Source organism: Zalophus californianus, chromosome 10, assembly GCF_009762305.2.
Source record: "Zalophus californianus isolate mZalCal1 chromosome 10, mZalCal1.pri.v2, whole genome shotgun sequence".
NCBI lineage: Eukaryota > Metazoa > Chordata > Mammalia > Carnivora > Otariidae > Zalophus > Zalophus californianus.
This window is the reverse complement of record NC_045604.1, coordinates 33,339,211-33,357,436: the sequence shown is the minus strand read 5'-3', so window position 1 is coordinate 33,357,436 and position 18,226 is coordinate 33,339,211. Positions and strand designations below refer to the sequence as shown.

The 18,226-nt window shown below is 48.6% G+C and overlaps 1 protein-coding gene across 2 annotated transcripts; it reads left to right on the top strand.

Annotated features, from left to right (window-relative positions):
• The first annotated feature begins 1,460 nt into the window (after positions 1-1,460).
• On the top strand, positions 1,461-18,197 carry FCMR (Fc fragment of IgM receptor). 2 transcript variants are annotated; one of them, XM_027613591.1, is made up of 9 exons: positions 1,461-1,644; positions 8,783-9,118; positions 9,850-9,981; positions 10,963-11,185; positions 13,001-13,131; positions 13,478-13,633; positions 13,917-13,975; positions 16,251-16,304; positions 18,069-18,197. In XM_027613591.1, exons 1-9 carry the CDS (start codon positions 1,608-1,610, stop codon positions 18,099-18,101), a joined length of 1,161 nt encoding a protein of 386 aa, XP_027469392.1. In that variant the 5' UTR covers positions 1,461-1,607; the 3' UTR covers positions 18,102-18,197. The 2 variants fall into 2 exon arrangements, with proteins under 2 accessions (XP_027469392.1, XP_027469391.1); XM_027613590.2 differs by lacking the exon at positions 18,069-18,197 and having other exon boundaries at positions 16,251-16,458.
• Positions 18,198-18,226: the final 29 nt, after the last annotated feature.

Genomic DNA, 18,226 nt, shown 5'->3' with positions numbered 1-18,226 from the left:
TGGGAAGAGCCCTCCAAGTAGGGAAGGGTGGCAGCTGGCCAGAACCAAGACCTCTGGTGGTCACTCACTCTAACCACAGGCCTCAGGCCTGTCCTCTGCCACCTTGGCCCAGTTCGCGGTTGGAGGAAATCAGAACCACAGCAGTTCGGTGCTGGTGGAAACCCAGGCAGGGGTGGGGAGGGCAGGCTGCCCGCCCACACACATTTCCCCTGCACCTGCTCTGGGCCTGCGTGCGACTTCCAGTGCGGATGTTGTCTTTTTGTGTTTTGCAGAGCATGTGACAAACCTGGTGTGTGGGGGCCAGGGGGAGCAGTGTGCACAGGATCACTGACAAGCCTTCCCAGGAAGGGGGTGGACGTAGCCTCAGGCCTCTGTGGGCTCAAGAGCCTGCAGTGCCTGGAGGTGGGGATGCTGGGAAGCCACCTAAAATGTAACCATCAGGAATGAAGCCCTGGGGATCCCCTCCTAAGGAACAGCCCCTGGCATCTCCACAACAAAATGCTCTTCAACCACCTCTATGACCATGGCTTCTGCTGGGCCTCATGAAAAACCTGTGACGCACACAGGGCAGGAACTATTCCTATTTATCAATGAGAAAACTGAGGCCCTAGGCAAGCACCAAGCCAGGACCAGAACCCACATCTTCTGACTGGATCCCAAAGCTCTTTCTGTGATACCTCGTGACTGAGGGCCTCAGGCATTTCTCTATTCTCCATCAGTCACTGGACCTCCCCCCATGGTCCCTTGGGGGCTTGAAGGCTAGCTCTGCCAGGCTGTGTGACTTAGACACTGTCATATCTTCTTCTGGCATGCACCTGTGGTCACTGGGTGGTGGCCTGGGCCTCCGCCAGAAGGCAACACCTTTAGGGGCATAGCTGGGGGATATGAGGAATGGTGGATATGAGGTGCTGGGTAAACTGGGGTTAATTAAGACTCCAGGAACAATGACCTGCAGGAGGGAATGCCAGGCTCATCTAGTCCCACCTTCATTTTCTAGATAAAGAGATCTAGGCTTAGAGAAAGGGAGTGAATTCCTCAAAACCCGTAGTTAGTAGTCCCACATAGTAGGTGCTCAAAATTATTTGTCAAATAAATTCAAGGGCTACAACCAGCATCTTCTGACTTCAGGCCTAAGCTTCTGTCCATATGGTCTTCCCCAGATGGAGAAAATTGGCGGTAAGTCTCTTTTGTCCTGAAGGCAGGGATAAAGCAAGTGACTCTGGCTCAGAAGTTAACGAACATACATAAAGCATGGAGGACCCTCCAAGAAAAGGTGCCTAAGGCAAAGAAATATCATGCCTGAGAGTTTCTAATAGTTTTTAGGAGCTGCCTAGAAGCCCTTTGAACCCTGGTGACCCATTCATACTCAACATAACATGTTTTCTTAATTCCTAACTTCCGCTGTGGTTTGCTGGTATTTTCTTTTTTCGTCTAAGACTAGTTAGCAAACAAGACAAGTTGTCATTTCCTCATTTTCAAGCCTTGCTCCCTGTGGGGCCAGAAATCTCTTTCAAGCTCCAGATTGTGAAGGTTTCCTGGGTGAGCAGTGGGTCTCTCTGCTCCCGTCTCCAGGGGCTCGTGGATGGGACCTTGCTCTGGAAGGAAACATGGACCTCTGGCTTTGGTCACTTTGCTTCCTGCCAGGTAAGTGCCATAAGAAAACACCCCGCACATCTTACGAGGTTCGAAATGGCCACAGGTAGGGGAGTTGCGGACCATCTCTAGGTCTGCTGTTCCTGGATGGATTTAGTTGCAGACCGGTACCTAGGGCAGGATAAGGATGGAGACCATGTGAGGTTTGGGAGGCCCTCCCCACTCTCTGCTAGTGCCCCTCTCTCCACTCCAGACACATCTCCTATGGGGGGCTCAGGTGGTGACTCATGAGGGCTGAAGGTGTCACCTCTCCTAGACATATTAGCCTGGTAATGGGGGAATCTTAAAGCAAGTGCCTCCAAATTCCTTTCTTCCTACCTCTACATTCTCTTCTCTTTCTTTGGGTCTCTTTCACTGCTGATTTTCAACTTCAATTTTAAATGAAGACTCCCTCATCCATTCAGTAACCCCAATCCATTTCCCAAGTTCCACATCTCAATTTACAGCTGTCTTCTGGGAACCCCCGCTTCAATATCCCACCAAGATCTGAAGTGCAACATGCCTAATACCTTACTTCAATGTCCTCATTGGTTCCCATCAAATCAGGTACTCCATCCATCTTAACTATCTCTGATATCAGCTGCAGAATGCAGAATGTTTTCTTTTTTTTTTTACCACCTCTTCCCATTTATCCCCATCCAGACTTTCACCCAATCAATGGCCAATTCTTGTAGTTTCTGGGTTAGTATTACCAGAACGAACAACAGTGGCAGTCTCTGCTAGAGAGGCTAACAGAGGGAATGGAAAGGAAGAGAACACACAGTCATCCCATAACTATCGTTCCCGCTTCCTCCAACCTGACCCACCTGCAGCTCCAGATTACTCTTTCTAAGGCTTGACTCTCACCATAGGATCGCCCTTCCCAGCAAACTTCAAAGGCTCCCACTGCCTACCAACTCGTCCCTTGTGCTCCCCTTTTATTCTCTGAGCTTACGACACTCCCCTGAACTTCCCTAACCTCCAGCCAAAGAGGACTCCTGCTTGAACATGTGCTACACCTTTTTGCCACCATGTTCTCCCTCATGCCATTCTTTCTGCTAGGATCATCCTTCCTCTCACCTCCACCTTTTATCCTTCAAAGTCCACCTCGGCCTCCACCTCCTTCTTATAACACTTTCCAGAGCCCATCTTCTGCATCCCCATAGGTGACCTCATTCTGCTTTATATTGTGACTTGGCATATATTCCCTTCATTTTGTTGATTAAATGATAAGCTCCTTGAGGGTCAAAATTATTTTTTAATTCATATTTGCTTTCTTCCTGATAGCCTGAATACGGAAGAAAGTCAAATATTTGTTGAGTTGAAGATTAAAAAGTCATAAAAGTCCAAGGAAATGCAGCTTTAATGAAATGTCAGACTCTGTAAGAGGTAACTGAAATGTCAGACTCGGTGAGAGGTAGTAGGACTTATGTGAACACAGTGGATGGGTAACTAAACTTAGGCCTGAGAGGAGAGAGGGGTTAGGTGGGGGTAGAAGATCTCTAGGAGTGAGGGGTACTTAAATTGTACCGCTGAAGTCTGTCCTGAGCAATACCACCCTTCCAGCTGGGCCAGAGGAATCCCTGCTCTGGGTCCCATCCTTCTCCGTTTGTGACCTTCCCCACAGGGTGAGGAGTTCACAGACCCAAGGAGATTGTCCACCTCAAGCCCCCACACAAGTCCCCTCTTCTAGACCTCAAGTTCCCTGTCCAAATGACTCTGGGCCCACTTTTAATGACTGTGTGAACCTCTATCCTGGGTCTTGTATCCTAGTATTGTAATTCTATAGAAGAGTGGCCACAGGTGACCGTCTGGAATGATATGAGCGGAGCTAATACATAGAAGCTGGGTTATCTGTCATGGACATACCAGGACTCTTGTGGTGTGGGCAGGAGACAGGGATGAGGAAAGAAGGGAGATGGGACAGAGACTAGGGATGTGGGGAACATTCTTTCCACATAGAAATGATTTAGAGTGGACATCTAAGGAGTATGTGAATTTGCCAAGACAGTTCATTCGTTTGATTTATAACTTTAAAATACTTAGACATATGATATTTGGGCCTTTATTTGTATTTCTGCCTCAGGTTGTAAAAATGTTGGGGTGGTCCTGGTTCCCAGTAACCAGTGCATGGGGCGCCAGCCATAGACCACGTTGCCTGGAGCCCTAGATGAAGTTCCATAATAAAGCAAGGCAGTATTACATGGTATAGGCTTTCAAATCTTTTTTTTATCTTGACCCCCAAAATAATAATACATACACTTGTTGTTGTGACCCAGCCCATGCATGCGCGTGCACGCACACACACGCGCACACACACACTTAAAATTTATTCTTGATTTTTTAATATAATATGGGAGTGAGTTTTGGACTTCAGCAGTTGGATAGATGCTGGTGTAATCTGAAGCAGGAAGAGCTTAGAAGGAATAAGTTTTGGAAGAGAAATCAAGAATTCTTTTGTTGTTGTTGTTTGTCTATTTTTTTTTTGCTATTGTAAGTTTGAAATACATCTTAGACATTCAAGTAGAGTCCAAGTGGAGATAGCAGAAAGGCGATTCTAGAGCTCAGAGGTACAGACAAGACTGGCGATAAAAGTCCTGGTGAAATCTACATAGAGTTGGCATTACAAGCCATGGGCGTAAATGAGCTAGTGTGGGGAGAGTAAGGGAAGACCAAGAAGAGAACCGGTCCAAGTTCCAGGCCCTGGGGCAGCCCAACATTGCGAGTTGGACAGAGAAGGAGAAGAAAGTAAGGAAATTGAAAAGAAGCAGTCATTGAGAGTGTGGTGTCAGGGAAAACCACAGGACATTAGCGTTTCAAGGTGGGAGGGCTCAGTTCCCTCAAATGCTGCCAAGAGGCAAATAAATGAAGACAAAGACACCAAATGTAAGGAAGATTTGGGGAAAAAAGGAAATTTGGGGAAAAAAAAGGAAACTTTTGCTGACCTGGACCAACAGTTCTAGTTGAATGTTGGAGACAAAATTCTGACAGGTGTAGGTGGAAGAGGAAGTGGGAGGTGTGGAAGTGGATTCCATGATCATGATGACTCCTTTGAGAAAGAGAACGGAAGAGGGGTGGCAGCTGAAGGGGAGGCAAAAAGTAAACAGAGGGCTTTTTCAACACGGGCAATATCAGAGCAGGTGTGTAAAACCACGGCAATGCCAGCAAGGAAGAGACCAATTGCACAGGGAGGAGAAAGGGACAGCTGTACCAGGACGGACTCGGGACACAGGAGGAGGGACTGGCTTTTGGGAGGAGAAGGGACTCTCCATTCCTTTTTTTTTTTTTTTTTTAATTATGTTATGTTAGTCACCATACATTACATCATTAGTTTTTGATGTGGTGTTCCATGATTCATTGTTTGGGTATAACACCCAGTGCTCATGACAACACGTGCCCTCCTTAATACCCATCACCAGGCTAACCCATCCCCCTACCCACCTCCCCTCCGAAACCCTCAGTGTGTTTCCCAGAGTCCACAGTCTGTCATGGTTCGTCTCCCCCTCCGATTCCCCCCTTCAGCTTTCCCTTCCTTCCCCTAGTGTCCTCTGTGCTCTTCCTTATGGTCCACATATGGGGACACTCCATTCCTTGTGACAGGACAAAGAGCAGATGGCCAGCCCACACACACCTGTTGGCATATGTGGGGGTGGGAAGTTGAGTTGGACGTTTCTCATCCTTTTTTAAAAAGTCACACTCCATCTGACAAACATAAAAATCTCAGGCCAACTTCCTCTTCCAGACATAATTCTGCTGCAACTTGAGTTGACAGGGCTCTCATCACCTGGAAAACCATGGCTACACAAAATCCAAAGTCTATCTCCAGAGCACGGCTCCAGCCAAGGCCTTGTGGGCATTTACCATATTTTTCATCATGGAAATTATGTGTTTTTTTCCCCCATGCTGCAAAAATATATTTTTATATTTATTTATAATTTATATATATAATTTATATCTATTTCTAATATTATATGCTTGTATCCAATTATATGTTGAGAGTGACTTTTTAAAGCACATATATCCCTGTCCCCTACTATCACCACTAACAAGCAAGTCACCAACTTAGAGATCAATGTCGCTTACTGAGTAGTCTCTCTAAAATACCAATTTTAAGCAGGGGGGGGTCCTTTAGTCACCTCTTCCACCCCTCCCGTTAGTTCCCAGAATCATTTGGAAATATAGCTATATAGTTCAGAATTGCAAAAATTCAAGGGCACCTAGGATGTTTATTTTAAAATCCAACTCCACAGGCCCCACCCTAGATAGATGTAACCACCATGACAAAAGGGAAGATCGGGTCATCTGCAGCCGAGTAAGTTCCTCCAAAATGAATCTTATGCACACTGTGCATAAGCTCTATTTTTTTAAAGATTTTATTGACTGATTGATTCATTCATTCATTCATTCATTTATGAGAGAGGAAGAGAGAGAACGAGCGGGGGGGGGGGTGCGGTGTAGGTGCAGAGGGAGAAGCAGACTCCCCACTGAGCAGGGAGCCTGATGCAGGGCTCAATCCCAGGACCCTGAGATGATGACCCAAGCCGAAGGCAGATGCTTAATCGACTGAGCCACCCAGGTGCCCCTGTGCATAAGTTCGAAACCAGGAGATTATGTCTGTCTTTTCTCTCTTTGGGAAATCTGCTTTTCTAGGCTTTGGGTGTGGGTTAGAAGCTACTATGAACTCCAAGGAGAGCTGGGGTCTGGTCATTTCACATCTCACCAACTCGTGCTTCCCTGGGACCAGCGCTCAGTGTATCCAGCAGTTTTTCTTGCGTTTCATCCATTCAGAGTTTGCACAGTAAGGATGCCTTAGTCTGTTCTGGCTGTTTCAATAAAAAACCATAGACAGTGTGACTTAAACAATAGATATTCATTTTTCACAGTCCTGGAAACTAGAAGCCCAAGATCAAGGTGCCAGCAAATATTGCCCTTGGTCAAGGTCCTCTTCCTGGCAGACAGACAGCTGCCATCTCCTTGGGTGCTCACACGGCCTCTTCTTGTGTCCACGGAGGGAATGAGGACACTGATCCCATTATGAGAGCTCCACTAACCTCATCTAACCCTGATTACTTCCCAAAGGCCCCACCTCCTACTACCATCACATTAAAGGTTAGGGCTTCAAACCATGAATTCTAGCGGGACACAAACATGCAGCCCATAACAGAGGATCTGGGTAAGCCAAGGCTTTTCCAGAAGCTCATCCCTGAGCAGAGTGAGGTCACTGGAGGTGTCTGAATAGGTGATGGCCCCCCTCTGCTCTTTCTTGCCGCCGCCCACATTGTAGCATCTCGCTCTTGGGAAAGCAGCATTCGCTCTCCTTTCTGGCTGGGTTGGTCCAAAAATACATGTTCACTGGCAGGTGCTGGGCCTCACACACAGGTGTGGGATGTCTGGTCACACAGGGTAATTCCCCCACCCCCTTGATCAGGTCTTTCTCTTTGGAATGGGTCGCCCTTCCATTGCCATGTTCTAGTCATGAGGCTGTCTCACACACCTCAGTTTCCAACAGCTTAGATTACTTGTGTGAGGGTCCTCATGGCAGATATTATGGGTCTGGCTGGCCCCCCTGCTTCTCCTTGCCATTTAACACCAGCTACGCTCTTAGATTCGAACACACTCCTGTAACTGCTTCCGTTCCTGCCCCTCTTCCCCACCTCACACTCCAGGGTTGCTTCAACCTCTTCACTGTTATCCACACTCCCCCCTCTCTCCGGAATGTCCTCCCCAGCTCTCTCTGCTCATCCAGAAACCTCAAGCCCTGCTTCTTTCCTTGACTCTCCTCATCCTACTAAACTCTTTGGAGCTATTCTTAATGTGTGGCCAGTGAATGAATTTCAAGAAATTCGTCAACTCCTCTCTGCCCCACGAACATTCCATGTTCTCTCTCCTCTGCTGGCCTCTTTGGGGGCTGTACTCACTGCCTGGAAGAGTCTTTCCTCCGGCATCCAAGTGCCCTGGCCCCACTCCAACACACACATTTCACCCTATGCCCCTCTTCCCAGAAAAAGTGGACACTTATTGGGACCCACTTAGTTGATATTTAATCTTACTTAGACTTACCCTCTCTTCCAGCTGACTCAACTGCATTAGACCTGTCTTCTCTCAGCCAAAACATAAGCTTTTTGATTTCAGGGACTCATGAACGATGTATTCCCCCATGCTTCACACCCTCCCCCACATACACACAATGTGCACACACCTGTGCATACATGTACGCACACTCACACACACCCTTGGCTTCCATCTGTGTTCCCTACTCCAGTGAAGACGATCATCATTCTCTCAGCTGCCTTCCACGCCCAGTCTTTCAGGTCACAACTGAGACATCATTTCTTCCAGAAACCCTTCTTCAAACTACACCATCCCTCTGCAACAACATGGACCTGGTGTCTCCGCTCACTGCTTCCAAGGAACGCTGTGTATCTCCGTGGTGGGGCTCATTACACTGTGCTGGGGCTATAGTGACTGGCCATTTGTACAGCCCACTAAATGATTCACTCTGTGCATGGAGGGATGCCAGCTACCTTCCTGCCACATGAAAGGCATTCAATAGATGCTTGAGTTTTGCTGTTGTTGTTGTTGTTTAATGATTTAGCAAATGAAACCAAGGGTGAACAGTCGATTTGGCTGAGTGGATCTGAGGAAAACAAAGCTAGACAGAAAACCTCTTGCAGCAGAATCGCACTGTGCCTCCCAACACCACACTGAAGTCACTTGGGCGGCATGTGCTGTTTGGAGTCACTATGGCATAACATCTCTCCTTGGCATGGGGCAGTAGTTTGGCTATATTCTTAGGGGGTTGGTGTCTGGGATCTTATAGGTTTGGGTTTGAATGAGGTTGAAGGTTATGTTAAGGCTTAGGCTGGGAGAGGTCTGGCTGGGAGCCAGGCTCCGGCCAAAGGGACCAGGGCATAGAGTGGGCTGAGGACATATATAGGGTTAGGGATGAGAACAGGCGGAGGATGAGGCCAGCTCTAGAGAGCAGGAGAGAGAAGCTGAGGGCCGGCTGAGGCTTGGTCTGATGATGGAGATGGGTCTGGAGCTAGGAATGGGTGTGAGGCTGGGCTGGGGCCTGGGCTGGAAATAGGGCTGGAGTGGGGGATGTGGTTGGGAATGGGGCTTCCTCTATATTAACTCCCTCTCCCTGCAGTGGCTGGGGCTCTGAGGATCCTCCCCGAAGTAAAGATGGAGGGAATGCTGGGTGGATCCGTTACCATTGAGTGTCCGCTTCCTCAAATGCATATGAGGCTCTATCTGTGCCGGGAAATGGCCGAATCTGGAGGATGTGCCACCGTGGTGTCCAACAAGAACTTTGTCAGGGAAGAATACAAGCACCGCGTCACCCTGAAGCCTTGTCCAGATAAGAATTTGTTCCTAGTAGAGGTGACAGAGCTGGCCAAGGGTGACAGTGGAGTCTATGCCTGTGGGAGAGGCATGAAGACAGACCGAGGCAAGACCCGGCTAGTCACGCTGACTGTCTACAATGGTAGGTGCCCCAAGCTCAGTGCACCCAGCAAATGTCTCCACCCCAGAAGGCTGGGACAACCACTGAACTATAGCAGTCCTGCAGACTCTCATGCCATTGCCATGTTAGCCAGTCCAAAGATCAGTGGGATTTACATAGTTGAAACCTCACAGTCCCCCAAATTTCCTGTCCAAACCATTTGAAAGGAACAAGATAAGCACTCTTCTTGTGTTGTACTGTGTCCATCCTACCCAAGGCCTGAGGGGAGTGGGGGTTTAAGATTGAGGAGAGGCTCTGAGACAGGCGGAAATTAGAAGCAAAGGGACATAATTGTCCTACATAGTTGTCCCATGAGAAATAGCAGGGATAACTTTAAAGGAAAGACAGTCATTTTTCAAGCCACGTCTGTAGGCCAAACTTGGTACTTTATAATCAGATCCTTTCCGTATGTCTTCTCCCGAATCCCACCTTTCTCCATTCCTCCACTGACTTCCTAACTCAAATGCAGCACTAATCCCACAGCCTAGAATCCCAGTGGTGGCTGGTGCAAAGGTTGGCTGAGTGAAGGTGAAAGAATATTTATTTCGGGGAAGCCTCAGCCCATTTCTTGTTCTGCTCTTCCTGGTGGACCCCGTTCTCATCCCCTGGCTGCCATCCACCCTGGCTAGGTCAATTTAACTCCTACCAACATCCCTTCCCCTGGTCTCAGTCTGCTCTTAGCGTCCACCAGTGTATTCCCCTTGCCTCCATAGAGTATGAGCCATTCTGGGAAGAGGAGCCTGTGCCCGAGCCTCCACCTTGGCTTCATCAATTTCCACACACGCCGATGCCCCCTTGGCTCCAGATGCCTGTGCATGACAGTTCTTTTGAATTCATACCTAAAGGTCAGTTCACCAAAGCTAGGGCAGGGCAGGAGGTGGGAGAGATGATGTGGCATTGTGACAGTGGAGGAGGGGGGATGTGTTCAGTTCATTGAATGGTTGGCAGAGCACAGCTGAGTCTCAGATGTGTATTTCCGTGTGTTGGGAGAGGGTACCTCCCTGAGATTAGCATCCTTTGTCCTTCAAGCCCATCCTAAAGCCTTGTTGACTTGGCACTAATTGCAGCACTTACATATCACCACCAGGTGGCACCACAAGCAATGAGGTTTGTGCTCCATTCACAAAGAAATCTTAAGCTTTTTTATGAATGACTTGTGGAAACCAAGACTGGGCAGACCTTTTCCAGCCAGAGGTCCTTATGCCTGCTTTTCCCCATAAGGCTGTCTACATTTGCTGGAATACAGTGATTTTAACAATTCTATTTTGCAATAAAAAGACTGATGATTATACTTATGGTACCTTTACTTTCCTATATCCTTTTCCTGTTTTAAATGCATTTTGACATGCAATATTTCCATCACATCCTCACATCTATCTTGTGAGGTAGATACATTAATCGAACAATTGTTACACCACAGGACATTGCTGGGTGCCAAGAAGGATAGTGTAACTGAGTGTACCATATACCCAAAGTTGTGACTGATGGGTGTGGGCTAGAGGAGAATAGACAAGCACAGAAATACAGCATAAAGCAGCATGGGGATGGAATTATAAACAGGGTTTTCTCCATGCTCAGAGGAGGGCAAGCTCTTCTGCCCAGGAAATCAGAGAAGGCTTCCTGGAGGAAATGGCATTTTTGAAGCAAATATATAGAGAATTCACTAGGTGTAGAGGACATGCTAAGAAAGCATTTCAGGCCATGAGGACTGCAAGTACAGAGTCTAGGTAAAGGGAAAGAGTGTGTTCAGGAAAGAGAGGGTGACCCAATCCTGCTAGAGACTAGAGTGTATAGAAAAATTCACTTTTTTCTGTTATCTCCTGCAGTTACCACACCAGCTGAAAGGACGGAGGTCCCTCCAGAAGTCCACTCCTCCCCCACCACCCCAATCTCTCATCACCTTCGAGTTTCCAGGGCATCTTCAGTAGCAGCTGCCAAGCCCCCAACCTTCCTGCCATCCACCACAGCCTCAAAGACCTCAGCTCCGGAGAGGCTGCTTAGGCCCCAGACAGCCAGCTACAACTACCACACCAGGCTTCATAGGCAGAGGTAAGGGGTCTCCACCATCCAGGATGGGCTAGAGGTCAGGCAATTAGACTAAAGTTAGAGGTTCCACTGAACTCTTCCCGCAACATTTGCCAACAGAGACGCTTCTTGTCTCTAGGCCACTGTGTACTATACTACCTATGAGTGTAGCACATTAGCTCATTAGTCCAATGACAAGATTACACTTGGCAATGTCCCAGCAGGAGATCCTGTAGAAATGAGACCCAAATCTTTAAGTCACTCAGCATTCACTCAGATCTGCTTTGATGGGGAACTAAATAAGAATAAAACTAATGATGAAACTATTAACTATTCAAGTTAGTTTCACCTATTTTCTTTTGCTTTTTCAGTGTGGCTACCAGGAATTTTAAAATTACATGTGTAACATTGTATTTCTACTGGACAGCACTGCTCTAAAGGGTGGGGGAACACCCAGAAAAGTGCTGCAGTGGACCACTAGGGGATTAGAGCAGCCTTCCAAAGAAAACCTTTAAGAATTGGAATGAATTTTGCCTAAGCAAAGACAAGTATGTTGATGAAGAAAGGGACCTCCAACATCATTTGGATTTTATAGATGAGGAACTGAGGTCATGAGAACTATGTGTTTTCAAATAGAACCAGGACTCCTGATTCCTAGTTCAGTAGACTACACAAGCCTTCCAGTGGAGAAGAATTCAAGTCAATTCAACCAACATTTTTTTTTAAGATTTCATTTATTTATTTGACAGAGAGAGAGGTAGCAAGAGCAGGAACACAAGCAGGGGGAGTGGGGGAGGGAGAAGCAGGCTCCCCGCAGAGCAGGGAGCCCGATGCTTGGCTTGATCCCAGGACCCTGGGATCATGACCTGAGCTGAAGGCAGATGCTTAAGGACTGAGCCACCCAGGCGCCCCTCTTTTTCTTTTAAAAGATTTATTTATTTTAGAGAGAGCACAAACGGGAGGGGCAGAGAGAGGGAGAAATAATCTCAAGCCGACTCCATGCTGAAGCCGTCTGGGGGCTCACTCATGAAACCCTGAGATCATGACCCAAGCTGAAACCAAGAGTCAAAAGTTTAACTGTGCCACCCAGGTGTCCCTCAACCAACATTTTCTGTTTCCATTATCTGCCAGGCATTGTGCTCTGTCCTGAAAAATTAAGAAAGATGAAAACATGAAATATCCAAGTCTTCTCTTACTAATGCAAGTCTGACTGTGATAAGGGTTGTAAACTGTATAAACACAAGAACTGAGGACAGTGAGAAAAAATTGATTCTAGTTTGCCATGATTGCAGAAGAAAAGAGAACTGATGTACTGACCCTTTAAGGAAAGTAAAATTTTAATCTGTAGAGAAAATGGAGGGAAGACCTAAGCAGAGGGCACCTCATGAGAGAAACATCTTTTCCATAGTTAAAAGAAAGTGAACTTGTTTCGTATTTGCACTCATCTTGTAGAGAAGCTGAGATGCAAACAGTCAGAAGGGGAACTGACATTTACTGATTGCTGCTTGGACTAGGTACTTTCACTTCTTTATACCTACAATTTTGTTTCATCCTTGAACAGTTCTGTGAAGTAGGCTTTACTATACTCATTTCCTCAGAAATGAGGCTCAGCGAGGTTCAGAGACTGATTCAAGATCACACAGCCAGTAGAAAGCTGAATCTGAATTTGAATACAGGTTTCCTTACTCCATAGACAAGGCTCTTTGGGGGCGGGGGGCGGGGGATTTTGTTAACAAAGGGACAAACCTCAGCCTTCTCCAAAATGTTGGCTACTCAGGAGTGCTGCCTTAAACCTCCCTCCCTCACAGACCTCTCCCTTCCCTCTCCTTCCTTCCTCAGAGCCTTTCACCAGGATCCCGTGCCTGGGTTGGAAGACCAAGGATTTCACATCCTGGTGCCCACCACCCTGGCCCTCATCCTGCTGGCACTGCTGGGACTGCTGATGAAAAGGGTCATTCAAAGGAGGAAAGGTGAGCGGCTGGGGGCTCAGGGCGAGGTGAGCATTCAGACTCCGCTGGAACCTCCTTCCTCCCACCCCTCAAGGGAAACCCTGGAGCTTCAGATAAGCAGCCTGGGGCATGAGCACCTTGGGAGAGGGGTCAACGGTCTGGAAATGGGGACGAGGAGGGCGGCCCTTTGGTCTTCACTGTTGGGCAAGGCTGTGCCTCATACATTCAGAACACCTCCACTGCAGCCCCGGCCAAGCCCCCGAGGAAGGAGAGAGCCTGTAGTTTCCCTACAGGGACCCGAGGGCGGGGACGGTGGCCACAGGTCCCTGATGCCTTTCTCCTCTTTACCCGCGGCTGTGCGCGGCAGCCCTCTCCAGGCGGGTCCGCCGAGCAGCCCTGAGGATGCGCGCCCTGGAGGCATCCCAGCGGCCTCCGCTGCATCGGCCCCGCGCGTCGCAGCCGCCGCGCTCCCAGAACATCTACAGCGCCTGCCCGCGGCGCGATCCGGCGGCGGACGCGAAGGGTGAGCCGGACACCTGGGACGCCGGGCGGGGCGGGGACAGCCGGAGGGGCGGGGCACGCCGGGGACCGCCGGCGGGGCGGGGCGGGGGCAGGGCCGAGAGGGACTGTGGGCGGGCTGCAGCCGCAGAAACTGCGCGGACGCCGAGGCAGCGTACGAGCCCTGCGCCTCCAGGAACGCCCCGCGCCTCGGCGCCTGCTCCGCCTCCTTAGGGCTTCCGGCGGGGCGGGGCGGGGGCGGACCGGACCGCGGTCAGGCCCTCACCTCCGTCTCCTTGTCTCCTTAGGTGACGGGGAGGTACCTCTCCCACGCCCGCCAGCGTCGGCGCCCCTTGCCGCTCCTCAGGTAGGCTCCGCCCCGCCCCTGATTGGCAGCCGCGGCCCGAAGGGCGGCCCTACACCTGGGCTTGGCCCGGGGGTGGGTGCGTGGGGGGCGTTCCTGGAGCTTCCCGTTGGCCGGAGGGCACAGCTTTCCCAGCAGTTCCTGGGCCCCGAGTCTGGGAAGAGGTTGTGTCAGTTTCCTCCTTTGAGGGTGTAGGTGGACTGAGTGCCCAACAATTGTGGTAGACTTCGTTACCTGGCTTCTAGCCAAGCATTACTGTGGGATAAATGGGCGCTCAGTAGAGGCGATGGATGGCAACTCTACCGCACGGAAGGACTTTCATGTGAAAGAGCTGCGATTTCCAGGAGGTCTTAAGGGATTGGAATCTACCCAGTTTTACCTTAATATGAGGGAGAACTTTCTAGTAAACTCTGTAGGATCAGAGGAGGTACTTTGCCCAACGCTGGAGGTAGTAAGACTGGCCTAGAGGATGACTTGGCAGACAGATGTGAAGATGTAGAGAGGATTCAACCCTTGGGTGAGGAGGATTCCTCTGGAAATCTATGAATGGACATAGGGAGCTCCTGTGTCTATGGATGGCCATTGGCAGATGGGTAAAAAGTATTTAAACTGTCCATTCATTTTTGTTTATCCTAATTAAGAAGAGAAACTTTTATTCTCTAGATTAGCTCACAGTAGTTAAAAAACTACTACTATTGCCTCGGGAACCAGGAAAAAACTATGTGTGGTGAATGTTCTTGTTTTAATTAGGGTGTAAACGGAGCTAATGCAACAGACCCTAAACCACAGGGTTCACAAGATGGAAGCCTGTTTTCCTCCCAAGTTAAAGCAGGGGGCCAGGAAGAGGTGGCCAAAGCCACTAGGTCATCCAGGGACTCAGACACCTTCTGTCTTGTTGCTCTACTATCCTCTGGAGTCCTGCCTGGTCCACCGTCAATGCTAAGTCACCAGCACCATGTCTCCATTCCAGCCCTTAAGAGAAAGTGAAAGGTGCTTCTTTAAGACCATGACGCTGAGGTTTCACACATCCCTTCCAGTCACATCCCACTGGCCATAACTTAGTCATGTAACCACACCTATCTTCAAGGGAGACTGAGAAATGGAGTCCCTAACTGAACAATTGTGTGCCTTGCTAAAAAGGGACGGTGATACCCAGTAACAAGTAACAGCTCTGCCACAGTCACCTCCAGCTTCCTGGCCTTGCCCTTACCCACGCTTGCTAGAGAAGTTTCACAGTGGCGTAGGTATGGTCCAGCAGCACCATCTACCTTTCCACCAGCCCTTTCCTCTTGAACTTCCCTGCTGCCACACACACCCTCAGCTGAGCCTGTACCTTGCTCAAATCTTACTGTTCCTCCCTGCTTGAAACTCTCATTCCCCCTATTAGGGACAAAAATCTTGACTGAACCAGTCCACCACAAGGTGTCTATGGTTAATAGCTCAATATTTTAGCTTTCATAGGGAGCATCTTGATTTTTCAAGCAGAATAAATTACTCTTAACTGATGAACTGTAACAAGCAGTAGGAGATATATTTTTGAAACAAATTGCAGCTCATTCCCTCTGTGGTAAAGTTCACAAAGTAATAGTTCCTTTCCATGAGTGAGCCTTCCTGAGTGCCTACTATGTTCATGGGGTTGGACTTGTAGTTCTTGGCACTTGTATTTCAATAGGTGACTCTCCCTACTGAAGCCTTCTTGGGTGGATGTTATACTAATTGTGCAGTGTTGGAATCGTGGCACAGCCCTGTCCTCCCAAGAACTGACCCATCCTGAAGGCAGGTGATCCTGAAGTTTCCTTCCGGGGAAGAGGCCAAGTGGCCTACTGCCTTCCTCCTCTTCCCTACCCCTTCCTGGAATGTACTGTTATGCCACACCATAGCCTCTCTGAGTCCTTACAGAGGTGCAGGGGATGACTCACCCTGCTTCTGAATAACTCCCTAAGAAGATGCATATTTATTCCACAAGTCATACCAACTAATCCCAGAGGGGAAACTCCTCTGGCAGCTGAGTCCCCTTCAGACCCATGCTTAGCCATGTGACTTTAGCCCGAGCCCCATTTAAGGCACTTCCTGCCCACGTTAGATTGAAGTGGTTTCCAGTTATCTGCGGTGAGACACCACCCTGAAACTGCCCGAGGCTGAGCCACTTATGTGTCTTTGCCTTCTAGAAATCAGCAACCATGCACATACCCCCTATTGCCCACTGTGGAAATCTATCTGGAGAGATAACTAAAATCACCCTCCCCAGATCCAGTGATGCTTCTTTGGTTGTTTCCAGGTGTCTGAAGCTCTCTGGCTCCATGCCCCATCTCTGAAGACCAGCTGTGAATATGTGAGTCTCTACCACAAACCTGCTGCCAAAGTGGAGGACACTGATTCAGATGACTATGTCAATATTCCCTGCCTGACTCACCTATCCAGCTGTCCCCCTGGGCCCAGACCTTGGTCCCAATGAGTCCTGTCTAGCTGCTGGTTTCCAATACTTGCTCTGTTTTCAGAGTCCTCATTACCTCCCACGCCAACCTCAAGTCTCGTTCCTGTCTCTCCTGAGAATAGCTCAGTAACCCCTCGCAGCTCTTCTTGCACACCTCTGCAGCCCCCTGTGGTTTTCAAGTGGGCTCTGGGCATGCAGAGCATTTGTCCCAGCACCACCTGCTTCTCCTCCAAGCCATGGGATTTGCAGAGTGTCTTTGATCACAGGGTCTTCGCTGCCCTGGCTCTAGACTCATGGCATCAAGCTGGAGCATAGGCATAGGTGTTGCTTCGGGACACTTTCTCAGCCATGGGCGTCACACCAATAGAAGGCCCCTGGACCTTCTGACGAAGATATGAAATGCCCCTGGCAACATCTTTGCCCTGATATTGAGGCTGGCTCTCACTAGTGAGCTTCTATTCATCTTGAGTCCTATGGTAAGGACATTTTTTTTTTTTTTTTTGATGAAAGGTGGTAAATTTTCAGAACCATGCTTGTTAGTGTTAGTGATTATATGTATATATTCCTGAATCTTCTATACTGTCTCCCTCCCTTGATGTACATAAGTACCTTGACCCCAGTGTCTCCCCTCTTTTAAAAATAGGATGGTCTGTATCATCTCTTTATCTTCCTTCCGTGGCTTAGCACTGATATTTGTGCACTTAATGTTGTTCTGTTTTGACCACCCCAAACCGTTACATATATCTGCATTCAGAAATGCCCCCTCATGTCTGCCAGGTAACTTCTGGCAATGTAGGGGAGGAAAGTGGCTTCTTGGAGGGCCAGGTGTTCTGCAATGGCACTTATGTCATGAAAGGAGAGCTATCCCCCCTCCTACGTATACCTTCTCTTAAGTTTTCTGGGCAAGGGCATAGACAGACATTACATCTTTGGACTAAAGTCAACTACAAAGTTCAGCCAGAGCTTGAGACTAAAGAACACCCAGTCTTGCTCTTCAGAAGAAGACCTTTCCTGGATGCATAACTCAGCCTTCCTGGGCACTTGCCCACACTTCGGGAGAAGAGGCTGCCAGAATTGAGTTCCCTGCTTCTTATCAGCAGGGAGTGTCACTGAAGATTGGACAGCAGTGTGATGACACCATTGGCCGTGTCAGCTTGACAATGGCACCCTCTCCAGGGGCACATAAGAATGAGTAGTATAAGAAAGGAGGGCCCCCAAGGAAAAGGGATGGTAAGGATAAGATGGGGAGAAATGAAATGTGTAGTAAGCCTGCTTTGTGCTGGGCACTTAGCCTGCGTTGTATCTCCTGTCACTTACATTCTAAACTGATGCCCCTCGCCTCCACCGAACACCATGCTGTGTTCCTGCAGGTCTCATGGCAATATGGTTTCTACGCCCTGAAGTGCAACTTCATATCCCAACACCCCTCATTGTTCCTCAATCATTCAAAGACAGACAAAAAATCCCGTTTATGAAGCATTTACTGAGCACTCATCCATTGCCCCGCACCAGGTGCAAGCATTGTGGAGGATAAAAAAGAAGCATGGGCACTGTCCCTGCTGCCTGCACAGAACTTACAGTCTGACAAATAAATATGGCATCAGTTAAAACACTGACAGGAATTAAATAGAGTTGTAATAAATACAGAAATCTACTTTGTAGATTATTCACAGCATCCAAGAGAACCTTCCATGACTGTCTTTGGGGCCGCTTAAAGAATGAAGTCTTTGAGGATAAGCCTAGCCAAGAATGAAATCCATCGTCAACGGTGTGAAGTGCCCAGAGAACATCACATGAAGGGATACGGCACGTTTGAAATG

Bases quoted from the DNA above. Each gene is read 5' to 3' on its own strand.
- FCMR (XM_027613590.2), top strand. From the start codon at position 1,608: ATGGACCTCTGGCTTTGGTCACTTTGCTTCCTGCCAG. The intron at 13,132-13,477 runs GTGAGCGGCTGG...TGTGCGCGGCAG, and splicing joins GGTCATTCAAAGGAGGAAAG to CCCTCTCCAGGCGGGTCCGC. The intron at 13,976-16,250 runs GTAGGCTCCGCC...GGTTGTTTCCAG, and splicing joins CGCCCCTTGCCGCTCCTCAG to GTGTCTGAAGCTCTCTGGCT.